Below are 13,880 nucleotides of genomic sequence, written 5' to 3' on the forward strand. Positions count from 1 at the left end.
ATTCAGATGTAGGTCCTCCCTCATATAAATCCATTCTTTCTCCAAACTCACTCCACGCATCCAAAAACTTGTAACTATTCTTTCCATTCAGCTTATGCGTCATGTTGTGTGCCATATAGCCCTTTTATTCAGATGCTAATAGATTAACAATATTCATTTTCTTTCTCTCTCATATGAATATTTTTTTCTTGCCAGAGCTATCATCTCTTTTACTTATCCTTTCTGCTTTTCAGTTGCTAAATTTTTGAATTTAGCAAATTCCGTGAGTCTCTTTGCCACACGATATGATATCCTTTTTATACCTGATTAGTATTATGCAGTATTTTACCTGACTCAATGATTTGTTGTTTTTCTTTTCCTACTTATCTTTATTTTATCCTTCTTATGTCTCTCTAATCACTTTCAACTTTTCATTGTCATCATCTAATAATTTGTCTTGATATTTCCAGAATTAATTCATTTTCAATATCCTTGTTATCACCTTCAGTTAACACCAAAAAAAGGGGGGAGGGTTAAGTAATACATTTATTTTATTTATTCTACATTTATTCTATTTAAGGCCATCATCAGTTATGACAACAATTAATTACAAAAATAGAATATAAACAATGGATGATTTGAAAAAGTAAGAGCCATGTGATGTTAAACATAAAACAATGCAATGGTATTACTGAGGAAATATTGCAATATTGATAATTCATTATCTCTTTAGAAAATTATTGATGTGTGTTATTAAAATAAGACTTTCCCATATCTTAGATAGAGTGGCAGCCATTCTGATTTAAGTTCAGATACAGAAGTAAAGCCTCAGCACTATCTTTGAACAAACCTTCAAATTTATATTGATACCGATGAAGTAAACTTGCTTCATACTGTAGGATATTGTGGTTTGTATCTGTTCCATGCTGTGCCAAGTCAGATTTTTCAGATTTACTGTTGCTAATGTAAGACTGTTGTTCTATTCTCTTTTCCACAGTACATTAATATGTCCCGAGAAAGAACAATGACAGTCACAAGGAACTTGGTAAACACCAGGGAGGTCTAGAGAAGACCATTTATCTTTTAAAGATGGAAATCATGCTGATAATTTGTTGATAGGAAGAAACATAGCCACTAAATTGTATTTTTTAAGAATTCTGGAAATGGGTTCTGAGATGGTAGAAATGTAAGGAATTGGAACTTGACGTACTGTTTCTTTGCTATTTGAGCTAGGATTATAGGAATTAAGCTGTTGCATGGTCCTTTCTGACAATACGGTGAGTTTCATATAATTTCATATATTCGCTTGATGTTGAACATACCAAGAATTTGATTACAATTCCACAAACAGACAACTCAGAAAACTAACTCTTTACTAGATGAAATTGTAAGCCTTGATCTTCACATTAAAACTCTGAACTGCTGATAGTGTGTGTGTGTGTGCGCATGCTCTGAACAAAGTTTGGGTTTTTGTTATTGTTCCCAAAAACATCTGGAAGCCGTGAGGCTTACAGGTATGGTTGTCTCATTGGGCTATATAAAATTCATCTGCCTCTAAGTGTTGCTCACTTTGAATTTAAAAAAAAAAAAGGAGAGTTATGGTATAGAAATATATTTATTTCATTTTATGTATGCCCGAGATGTATAAAGGTGGAAGGGCAAAAGAACTAGTCTTAATTCATATGTAGTTTTATTAGGAATTAGAAGGTTTGTTTTGTTAATCTTAAGATGCAGTGAAAAGGTGCAGCGTGTTGAACAGAGTCCACTCGGTACAATGTTTATGTGCACATTTGGAGGTTCAAGACATGGAACCAGTGGTTGCGGAAGAACTTATCTTAGTCAGAGAGACTTGCAGGTATGTAAATATCAGTATTTTTTAATTACTTTTAATAAATTTAGAGTACCATTTAATATATTTCAGAATATTCTAAAAGAATTTCAGGTAACACCTGAAGTGAACAGAAAGGCGAGATGAACATTTCTATCTTATCCTTTTTTTTGGTCATAAAAATTATTATTATTATTATTATTAGTCTTCTAATCAGGAGACCTATTTTCATCTGGAGTGGCAACAGCATGAACCCCACAAAATACCCAAATTCATATTTATACATGCAGTAAAACCAAAATGTGTTTAGGTGAGGGGAAAAGTAATGCACCCAGAGAAAAACCAATTCCCACAGCAACGGTTTGACATGCATTGCTAGATAGGATTTATTGCGTATATTTACTCAACTTATTCTCTTCTTCATTTATTCTTTTATTATTTCACACACATACCACAGATATGGAAACAGTAACAAAAGGATACCAACACATTAACCACCTTACCGGCCATTATGGGTCAAATACGCATCCTCATGTGCTTCGTATCCATCATATATTTCAATATAATATCAATGATATTGCAATTTTAATATGCACTTCGCATCCATGATAACCTTGATGTCTATAGATGTCTTGGCCGGTAGCGTGGTTAAACATTGCCAGATTACATAATTGTTATACTTAGTATAGTACAATACAATACAAAGTTTATTCTTCTCATCTTCTTATTGTGCTATCTTCTATCAAAGGTCAGCAACCATCTTGGCGAACAAACTGCGCTCTTGTGCTAATCTGAGTAGTTGTGCACTGCTCTTTCCTGTCCACGTCTTGATGTTGTCAAACCATGATATTCTTTTTCTTCCTCTAGTTCCTTTGCCATCAGTTCTTCCTACCAAAATAGTTTGTAGAAGTTGGTATTTGCTGTTTCTCACGATGTGGCCAAGATAAGATGTTTTTCGTTTCTTGATTATTTGTACAAGATGTTTAGCTTTGCCAATGGATTTTAAGACATCTTCATTGGTAATTTTTTCTGTCCATGATATCTTTAGCATTCTTCTGTATAGCCACATCTCAAAGGCTTCGATTTTCTTGATGGTTGTCGCCTTCAATGTCCATGTTTCAACTCCATAGAGCAGAATAGACCACACGTAGCATTTCAGCATTCGGCATCTGACTTCCATGTTAGGTCTTTATTGCAGAATAGTGTTCTCATTTTCATGAAGGACTGCCGTGCAACTTCAATCCTTGTCTTTATATCTATTTCTGGATCCCACCGTTCATTGAGCCAGCAACCAAGATATTTATATCTTGACACTTGATCAATATTTTTCCCATTGAGTGTCAGTTTCATTGATGAGGCTGGATGTTTGCTGAAGATCATGTATTTTGTCTTGTTGATGTTTATATTTATTCCCATTCTTTGGCTTTCTATGTATACTCTGTCAATGAGTTTTTGGAGATACATAATATTATCTGCAATTAGCACGGAGTCATCTGCATATCGTAGGTTGTTAACAATCTTTCCATTTATTGTGATTCCCTCTGGACATTCTTCCAATGCTTTTTTAAAGATTACCTCTGCATATATGTTGAACAGGAGTGGTGAGAGCACACATCCTTGTCTCATTCCTCTTTTGATGTTAATATCACTGGTGGTAATGTTGTCTAATTGAACAGTAGCTGACTGATTCCAATACAAATTTGTTATTAGTCTTATGTCTTGTTCGTCTAGCCTTATTTGCTGAAGGACTTCTATTAAGTTAGTGTGTCTGACTTTGTCGAATGCTTTTTCAAAATCTATGAAACACATAAAGACAGATTTCTGTTTTTCTATGCATTTTTGTATCAATATTTGGGTACAGAAAAGGGCCTCTCTAGTACCAAAACCATTCCGAAAGCCGAATTGTGTTTCAATTAGAGTTTCTTCACTTTTTCTATAAATGCGATTCTGAATTACTTTCAAAAATATTTTTAATGTTTGGCTCAATAGACTAATAAGTCGGAAGTCACCACAGGAATTCGCTTTGGGTTTCTTTGGGACAGTGAAATGTAGATTTGAGCCAATCTGATGGAAATTCATCACTTTCATATATTTCATTAAATGGTTTTTCAAGAAGTTTGATGTTATCTGGTTCTATTAATTTTAAAAATTCTGTTCGCACACCATCTGGTCCACTGGCTTTTCCTGTTTTACTTGTTCGTATAGCATTCTCTATTTCGCATTTCATGATTGCTGGTCCTTGAATGTTATCTTTTATATTTATAGGCTTCTGTCTAGTATCATTGAAAAGTTCTGTTACATATTTTATCCAAATCTGTGGTTTATTCTCTTCTTCTAGAACTATTTTTCCATTTTCGTCTCTTAGAGACACTATTTGCTTTTTCCTCAGTTTTACGGAAATTTCGCTGATTTTCTTATACAGATTGAAATTATCATGTTGTTTCTGAAGCAGTTCAATTTCAGTACATAAATTTTTCATCCAATTTTCCTTGGCTTCTTTTATTTTTTTCTTGATGATGTTATGTGTTTCTGTATACCTGGCTATGTCTTTGTTTTTGTACATTCTTCTTGTATCAATAAGAGAAAGAATCTCATCTGTCATCAATTCCTGTTGTTTTATATTATTCACATAACCTACTTCTTCAATACTTGTTGTTACGATGGCATTCTTTAAGCTATTCCAAAGAGATTCCACACTTTTATTTTCTTCTATGTTAATCTGTTGTAATCGCAGGTTAAGCTGTGTCTTGGCACTTTTATTTATGTTCGGGTGTTTCAGTTTTTCTACATCAATTTTCTTTTTCTTCTTTTGTGATTTTTTAGCTGATTTTAATCTAAGATGTACTTCTGCAACTATGGGATTGTGGTCTGATGAGATATCTGCTCCAAGATAAGTCTTTGCACTCTTTATACTACTGTGGAATCTTTTATTTATCAGTATATAATCAATTTGATTTCTGAAAATGTTATGTTGGTTATCTTGAGGCGATTTCCAAGTGTACAGTCTTCTGGGTGGAAGTTTAAACCAGGTATTTGCTATTGTTAGATCTTCTTCCTGACAGAACTGGATTAGCGATCTCCTCTGTCATTTCTGGTGCCTAAGCCATGTTCGCCAACAATTTCTCCATCACTCCCTCTTCGCACTTTTGCATTGAAGTCACCCATCACTATGTTTATATCATGTTTCTTTGTTAGGTTTTTAATCTCTTTTAGGTGTTCATAAAACTCTTCAACATCTTCTTCACTTTTGTCATCTGTGGGTGCATAAGCTTGTATGATATTTATGTTAATGGGGTTTCCCTGAAGTTGTAAGAGGATTATCCTTTCAGAAAATGGAATCCAATTTATTACTGATTTATTGATTTCTTCATCTACTATTACAGCTACACCATGTCGATGTTTGTTCTCATCATTCCCAGAGTAATACATTGTCGTATTATCTTGTTGACACTTTCCAGATCCTGGCCATCTTGTCTCGCAAATTCACAAAATCCGGATGCCCAGTCTCTTCATTTCTCTTGTGGCATTTCTTAATTTGCCAGCTTCATACAGAGTTATGACATTCCAAGTTGCAATTTTAAAAGTGGACACCATTTTGAGGCCAGAGATTTTTTGCACTCCTGTCCCATTTAAGGGATGCTGGGAACTTGGGGCCGATTGTAAGGGTTTGCTCGCCATGGTGGTTGTTCTGGAGATAAGGTAGAGCAGTAGTTTCTCTGTTTGCTTTCTGCTCTGCAGTATTACAGACATACACAATATAATCATATTGCCATCTGCAAATCTCTGATCACAAGCTTTTCCGTCATCATTTGGCTTCAACCATGTGTCAGTACTGACAATGCTGCTTCCCAATGTCAGGGGCAGTGACCCCAGCAGGTGCTTATTTAATGGTGGCACTACTCGCCATGTCACCGAGTTGTCATTGGGCTTTGTGAGGTTTTAAGTGAGACAGAGTTTCCACTTCTGCTCCCCCACGCCCTGATAGCTCAGTCGCTGTTGGTCCACGGCTGCTTATTCGCTAGATTGCTCTGCTTATATCACAGCTAGCCTCCATATCTGAAGGCTGTTCCCCGATCCGCCACCTGGGGACGCACCCAGTAGTAGTCAGCTCTTCCCCGGGATTCTTCTCATCACATATACATAATATTTATAAATATACAATTCAAGTATTTGCTATCATATTTTCTGTGGATTTTTACATTTATTTTTGGTATCTTATTATAGACAAAAATATTTTCCTTATATACAAATAGAGTAAAATACATTGTTAGATAGCTTTTGTAGGTTATACAAATGTTTAAAATAAGTTAGTGAGTTTTTATAATTTTTTTTTATGTGTGTAACCAAGGGCTGTAAGCCATGCTGGTTTACTAGAAAATTAAATTAGCTCAATACACTCGCCCTAAAATCTAGTGATTGTATCTACGAGGGCTCACAGAACATGGTATATACTTGTTAATATCTAATACAGTTAGAATCATAACTGGACATGATATGTAAGTTATAGTGATCTTTATAATATATGTTTAAAGTAAAGGTCAACTTTATTTAGTCCCATGAGTTAGTCTCTCAATATTTTTCATATTCTGAGGTTATTGATTTGATTTCATTTGGGAGTTTATTGTAGCTGCTTGTTGCTAGGTATTCAAAGGATTTATGAAAAATTTCTTTGTTTACTTTGGGTACTACCAGCATTTCTGGCCACAGTGTATACCAGCGTTTCTCAACTGGGGTTCCGCGGAACCCTAGGGTTCCATGAGACATTGCTAGGGGTTCCTGGGAGAAATAATAATGAATAGCAGTGGCAAATAAATGAACTTAAACAGTGGAAGAAAATAATAAACGTTTTCTGAGAGGAATAAATTCAGCTCGTGTTAGTTGTATTTACTCCCACTAGGATGTGAGGCAATGCTGTCCATGACCCACTTATCATACGGCAACTGGAGTTAGTTCTAGCGCTAGCTAGTATCGCTTATGAGTCAGTGCAAGCAAGAAATGTGAGAAGTGCAGTCATCTTATCAATCGTCTGTGTTTTTCTAGCATGTAGGTACGTATTCACTCATTAATATGAAAAGTTTGTATGTTTTCTCGGCTGAACTCCACTTTACGGTGATTGTAATTTTTGGGAAGGTTACTCCTTTATTTTAGGTTGCAGTTGATAGTTTGAGCAATTAATTTTTGTTATTTCATCAATTTATTAGTTATATCATTACAAATTGTGCATTTAGGTGTTATGTATTTATGAAAGTTAGACTCAAATAAGTAATAATTATGTTTAAATAATATTAATTACATTATTTGGTACTTATGCATTAATGGGGGACCACCTGATTTTTCATGATTGTTTAATTTCTTTTTATTATACTTTTTCTATTATATTTTTATTAATTTACTAAATATTATATTACTAACATAACTGAATCTGTTTTGTAAACTAATTTTTATAAAGTATTAATAGTATTTTTATTGTTTCAAGACCAATTTCATTTGAGTTACGCGGCAACCACTATTAGCTAACCTACGTGAAAATATGTTCCCACTTTCAATTCGATATATCGATAGTTTGTTCTGAATGGTGAAAGGTTACATAAGTGCTTTGCGCGATGTAAACAACGATCACCTTATACTGGAGTTGTTCCATTTTCTCTCTCTCTCTCCCTGTTTTTCCCATGCATTTCTTTTGTTTTCCTTTATTTATGTTTTGTGCTTCAGTTTTATTAGTCTAATTTTGATTTATCATCTTTTTTACATTTTTTTTATTTTATAGAAATTTCTCTAACAGTTAAAATATGGAAATTTTTGAGAAAAAATCCAGACAATTCTGAAGAGGCTAGTGATGAAGAATTAGAATCTCATACTGAATTTCAAAACACAAATACAAAAACGAATGCATAAAAGGTTCATCTTTACAATGAAAATTACTTATCAATGGGCTTTACATTGACTGGTGATCCAGATTGCCCTCTTCCACTGTCTCTCGTCTGTGGCAAACAACTCTCAAATACAGCAATAGCTCCAGCAAAATTGAAAAGACATTTCAGGAAAAATCACAATGATATGAAAAATAAAAGTGCTGATTATTTTAAAACTCTATTGCAATCTCGAAAGAAACAGAGTGTAGTTTTTATGAATAAATTAAAAATCTGTGTGCAAACCTAGACAAAAGCATATAAATCTTTTGCTCTATATAGAAATCCGGTGGCTAAGTAGAGGAAAAGTTCTAAATAGGGTGCTTGAGCTAAAAGATGAATTGCAAAGATATTTTCAAGGAAACAATAAACAAGATTTTGCCAAGTGTTTTGAAGATCAAAAGTGGATGTAGATGCTAGCCTATTTAGCTGACATTTTTCATTACATTAATATGCTGAACAAATCACTGCAAGGCCTTGGAGAAAATATATTAATTTCAAGTGACAAGATTCTTGGATTTAAAAGAACGCTGAATCTTTTGAAAAATCATGTTGCAAAAGGGAATCTTGATATGTTTCAATTACTGGTGGAACTTAAAAGTAAAGAAGAATATCATAAAATTTCAAGTCTTATTGTAACCCACCTAGAAGAACTGATGATAAAAATTGAACATTATTTTCTGTCCCTTCCAACACAAATGTATGATTGGGTGAGAGATCCAGACTTGGAATCTTCTGCTCATCCTGAGAACTTGACTTTAAGAGAAGAGGAAGAACTTAGTGGGCTGCAATCTGATTGTACATTCAAGATGAGATTTACTGACCTATCCCTGGACAAGTTCTGGATTTCTGTTAAAGAAGAGTATCCTACTGTTCATAGGAAAGCAATAAATATATTGCTGCAGTTTTCAACCTCTTACATGCGTGAGCAAGCTTTTTTTTTTTCTTGTTTGACAAGTATTAAGAGCAAAGACAGAAATCATCTCCTTTCTGTGGAAGATGAAATCCATGTTTATATATCTAAAATCTGACCCCAAATTAAGTATTTGTGTACCGAATTAGAAAATTAAACTTTATTATTCATATTTGTTTCAAAAATTACAATTCTTTGGCACATATTTTTGTTTATATGACATTTTACTTTAATTTATCTTATTATTTTGAAAATTACAAATAAATGATAAAGTTATTATAGCACTTATTATTTGTTTTCATCATGATCTTTAAATTCATAAATAATAAAGAAAGATACTAACAATGATATATAATAATTACAACATGGATATTATTTCAAGGGCAAAAAGGTTGAGAAATGCTGGTGTAAATCAGTCTACATTATATACTGAAAAACTTGCAATGTTCTTCCTTACATGTAATATACAGCGACAGAGAGAGAATTTCTGTGATAGCAAAATATACATCATTATCGTCATCAAATTCCTGACATGCACCCTCAAGGGGTGTACAGGATATGATATTACTACATGAAAAATTTACATCATTACTAACTTCCTATCTACAATTTTCCTAAAAATCAGCATGTTACTTGGCAAGGCATTTCCTACTCTGCTATTTAGATCCCTAACAAGGACCAACTTTTCCTTTTTTATTGTGTTAGTTGCTTGTTCTAAAGCATCAAAAAATTCCTCCACTTCTACTTTAGCATAACCTTCTGTTGGACCATAGGCACAAATAAGTCTCATTGTCCAGTTCCCCATTTTGATATTTTTATGTTGGAACATGGTGTTATTGTACTTGAAATTGCCTGTCATTCAAAAAGAATAGCCTCGTATTAATGTTGAATACTATGGCTACAACTTCTTTTCCTTGATTGTTATTGCCTGTATATAACATTTTGTATCCAACATTATCAGATCTTATATTTCTATCGTCTAAGGCACTTTGTACTGTATCAGTTCACCTATATCTTGGTCTTCCTCTGGATCGTTTTCCTGCCACCCTGGCAGAGAACACTTGTTTTGCATCTTTCCTCACCCATTCTGTTTAAGTGACCATACCACCTGAGATTAATTCTGCTAATGCATTCCTGGATGCCGACAATGTCAAGTTCTTTTCTAATATTCTCGTTTTTAATTGCCATTGATGCCATCTGTTCACACCTATAATCTTTCTCAGGACTCTCAGATCCACAAGTTAAAACTGGTTTGAACACTGTCTTGTGTACAGCTAATTTAGTGTTCCGACTAATTGATGATAATAATAATAATGCAAATTTGAAATGGGAAAATCTTCTGAACTTTCGCTCTAAAAATTGCAGAAGCAATTTTTAGAACACCGTTTATGCAAAATCAGTTGCATGGATTTTGATAAATGGAGTGATCTACTCTTAGTATCTACCAACAAGAACCAAGTTCAGTAGCATAGTTAGAAGCCAGTGTATATCTAAAAATAATAACTAAATAAAAATACAACTCATATCCCATGTTATGTATGTGAGCTTATTCTCTTGTCTAATTTTTTAAGCATTATATATTGAAACAAAGTTACAATTACCATAATTGTAATTGTAGATCTCACTATAAGTTTTTCTTTTTTTGAGGAAGGGGGGTGGTGATCACAGGAATAGTTAAGTGGATAGTTGACTCAGTGGATTTTCCTTAGGACATCATTGTGATTGTGGTAGTTTGGTTAGGATATTTGAATAATTTACTTTTATAAGTATTTTCTATAATGTGAAAGTTCATTGTATAATGGATGACTTTTGATTCCTAATAAACAAAAATGCTTTATTATTATTATTTTTTTTTATGGTTTCAGTTTTTCTGTTTTATATTCTAGGCTCACATCAATCATCGTCATCTTCGCCCACCAGCAACCACCACATCACCAGTTGCAAGTCATACTCAGACTACCCATGTGGTTCAGGCAACTACTGCACCTCCAACTACTATATCTCAAGTTGCTCATTCAGTCACCCATGTGAATGTGACACGTGATCCCAGGACTCATGGCTCACATATGGTGGTTGATGTAATTCATCCAACTTCACACACACCACCTCATCCAGGTCCAACTCTCCCAGTGACAATGCATACACATTTGCAGCCTGAACACAGAGACATTGTAGAGCCACCACCTCCTCGCAGTCAGGGATTAACATCAGGAGCTATTAATTCAAATCCTGTTGCACAGTCCCGAACTTCACATCCCTTCTCTCATCCACCTACTACATATCCAAATCCTCTGCCAGTAGGCAATCGTCCCAATCTTATCACTGTGCCAATTCAAGATGATAACACAGTGTCTACTAATCAACATGCACATATTCAGCAGTCTCATCCTCCACAGTATACTCCTCCTCCTCCACCCCCTCCTTCAGCAATTCCTCCTGCTCCACAACCTCAACCACATCAAACACCACATCAGATGCCTCCCATACAGCATCCCCCCAATCCCTATCCACCACCTCCACCACCACCACCACATCACTATCAGCATCCAATTCCAACTGCCAATCCTTCTTACTCTCAAGCACCACAAATATCAACTCAAAATTTTTCTCAGCCTCCTCCTCCACCTGTTCATCATCCACCTCCACCCATTCATGCTCCTAATCCTCCATTATATTCAACTCCTCCACCTCCAGTTCATCATCCCCCTCCTACTTACAGTACATCAGCTGTGACAAATGTTGGGCATTCTTTACCTCCACCCCAGCGTTTTCCACCCACTTCATCTTATGAAGATAATACATCACCCTATCCTCAACCTTGGGGTTCAAGCGGAGTACCTCCCCCTCCTTCCCGTGCACCTTTACCTCCAAGACCAATTCCTGCACCTCCAGCACCACCTTCAAATCCAAGTATGGGTCTTTTACCACCACCCCCATGTGGACCATCAGATCCCAGTTACAGACCTCCTTATTACTCTTAAGAGTATTTGCAGATATAACCTACTGTGTAGGTTATGGCATTTTGTGAAATTTAATATTTATCATTATGCAGTCAGCCAACTGCCAATGTGTAACAAACTTTGCGTTAGACATTTCTTGTCAGACAGTTTTGCTAAATAGTAAACTGTATAGATTGCATGTTTCCATTCAGGTTCATTTCATAGGGCAAAAGACTTCAAGTAGGGCTATATGAATGGTGAACATGTTAGCCAAAAATGTCTGATACCAGCTGCATATATCTTTACTGTTTTATCTCATTGTGTATAGCTTTAAAAATAAAATACTAATTTGTTTGAATATTGTGTACTCTCAAGTAGTTATAAAGACTACTTGTAAATATAGATTGAGGTAGAGAACAAGATTTCTCTGATAGAGCAATTTCAAATAAATTATACTGTCAAGTATATATAAATCTTGTGTGAATGTTTTTTTTTTAATTTTTTTTTTTAAACTGCTTCAGAATATTAGTTTGTGTGTCGATAAACAGTTTCTTGCTTCAAGCTGAATTCAGATATAATACCCTTTACCAGTGATGGCCCGAGGGTATGTGGTGCCCCAAGCCAGTTTTATCAATGCATTGTAAGATAAGACAGGCATCATAAAATTGTTTATTGTTAAAAGCAGTTTATAGTTACTGCCAAAAAAGTGCATATAGAGCACTGGGGGGGGGGGTGCTGCTCATACTACCAATGCTTCAACTATTACTTTGACTAATACTATTACTTTTTTTTTTTTTTTTCAATGTTGGCACCCCAAAGCCATTGCACCCGTGCCTAAGCCTGGAGCTGCCCTGCCCTTTACCATTCGGTAGGAAGCTTATCAAGTTTTGTTATTATAACTGGACTATATATATATATATATATATATTAGGATTTTAAGACTTAGGGATGGGTATAAGATGAAAAACATTTGACGTTATTGGATTCCTGACAGATAACAGATTAATTTGAGGAAAATTTTGATAGGGAGTTAATAATGCCTGTACCCTCGAGGGTATGTTAAGGAATTTGATGATGGATAGTTTTTTTTTTTTTAAAAAGTAAAAATTCTTTCCTTAGATTTTTTTTTAAAAATTATTATTATTATAAATGAACTGCTAGATTAGTTAGTGCAAATTATTGTATATTTCAAAGTTGGAAAAGTAAAAATTATAAAATTGATGAAATTTGTTTTATTTTATATATCTGATCACATATTTTTTTAAAACTTAAACTTTCATCTTTTAAATGTTACATTTTAAACTAATTATCTTATTGAAAGGTTGTAACCTTCCAAGAGTTTTTAGTTTTGAACTAAATTATAGAATTTGGAAGGAAAGTTCTGCATTGGTCTTTCTTTACAATTTGTTCTAACAGTTGGTTTACTCATTGAATGCTATAATATTAGATATTTATAAATTGATCCTTTGACACCATACCTGTCAGTGTAGACAAATCATATCTGTACCTCTGCTACATAGTCATTTATGTTACTACTGTATATCACTCACCAGAATGATGTGGTACTGTCTTTTTGTTTTGTAAACATGTTTAAATATATATATATCTACCCTATATATATAAACTGGTAAGCCTTTTTTCCATCACATTTATATATATATATATATATATATATATATATATATATATATATATATATATATATGGGGTGCTTAAGGGTCAAAGCTGTATAACTGAGAGGAGACCTCCACATAGCCTTTAAAGGAATGCGGAGAACCGACCAGGGCTTCTGACCTAATGTCCAATCCTCACCTTCTCGTGGTGCACCCTGTTGGGTATCTACTTTGATACTGAACGAACGAGGATGGGCTGGCAATTTGGGATTTAGCCGACCAAATTGTATTCTTATTGGTTAAACCAAAATAAAAAATGATGGTACAACATGACAAAATGTCATGCCGGCTGGGGCGTCGCCCGGTTAAACAAGGCCCCCGTTGTTTTCGCCAGGGAACCAGGGCGAACAGCGAAAAGTCAGCTACTGGAACAAATCTGAAAACAAACCCCAACTCAACATCACCAGAGTTAAAGATCGGTACTATCAACGTAAGAAGCCTGAATGGCAAAGAAATGGAGCTAGCTGAGGAATTAGATAAGTACCAGATCGACATAATAGGGGTGACTGAAACAAAAAAGACCAAAACTGGTGAGATCTTTCTGAGCAATAAATACAAAATGTTATATTCAGGCAATAACAATCAAGGAAAAGAAGGAGTAGCCATAGTATTCAACACAAAATACGAGGCTAATCTTCT

At 34.6% G+C, this 13,880-nt stretch overlaps 1 protein-coding gene across 1 annotated transcript in view; it reads left to right on the forward strand.

Moving 5' to 3' along the window:
* LOC150109890 (uncharacterized) overlaps window positions 1-12,760 on the forward strand; it is a 117,996-nt gene extending 105,236 nt beyond the window's left edge. The window contains exons 8-9 of the mRNA XM_090415696.1: window positions 1,708-1,834; window positions 10,516-12,760. Of these exons, the coding sequence (XP_090271822.1) occupies window positions 1,708-1,834; window positions 10,516-11,610 (1,222 nt within the window). The 3' untranslated portion in view covers window positions 11,611-12,760. The remainder of the gene's footprint in view (window positions 1-1,707; window positions 1,835-10,515) is intronic.
* Window positions 12,761-13,880: the final 1,120 nt, after the last annotated feature.

The sequence above is a fragment of the Typopeltis vanoorti genome, chromosome 1 (genome assembly GCF_054136105.1).
Source record: "Typopeltis vanoorti isolate ZY-2024b chromosome 1, IOZ_Tvanoo_1.0, whole genome shotgun sequence".
In the NCBI taxonomy this organism is placed as follows: domain Eukaryota; kingdom Metazoa; phylum Arthropoda; class Arachnida; order Uropygi; family Thelyphonidae; genus Typopeltis; species Typopeltis vanoorti.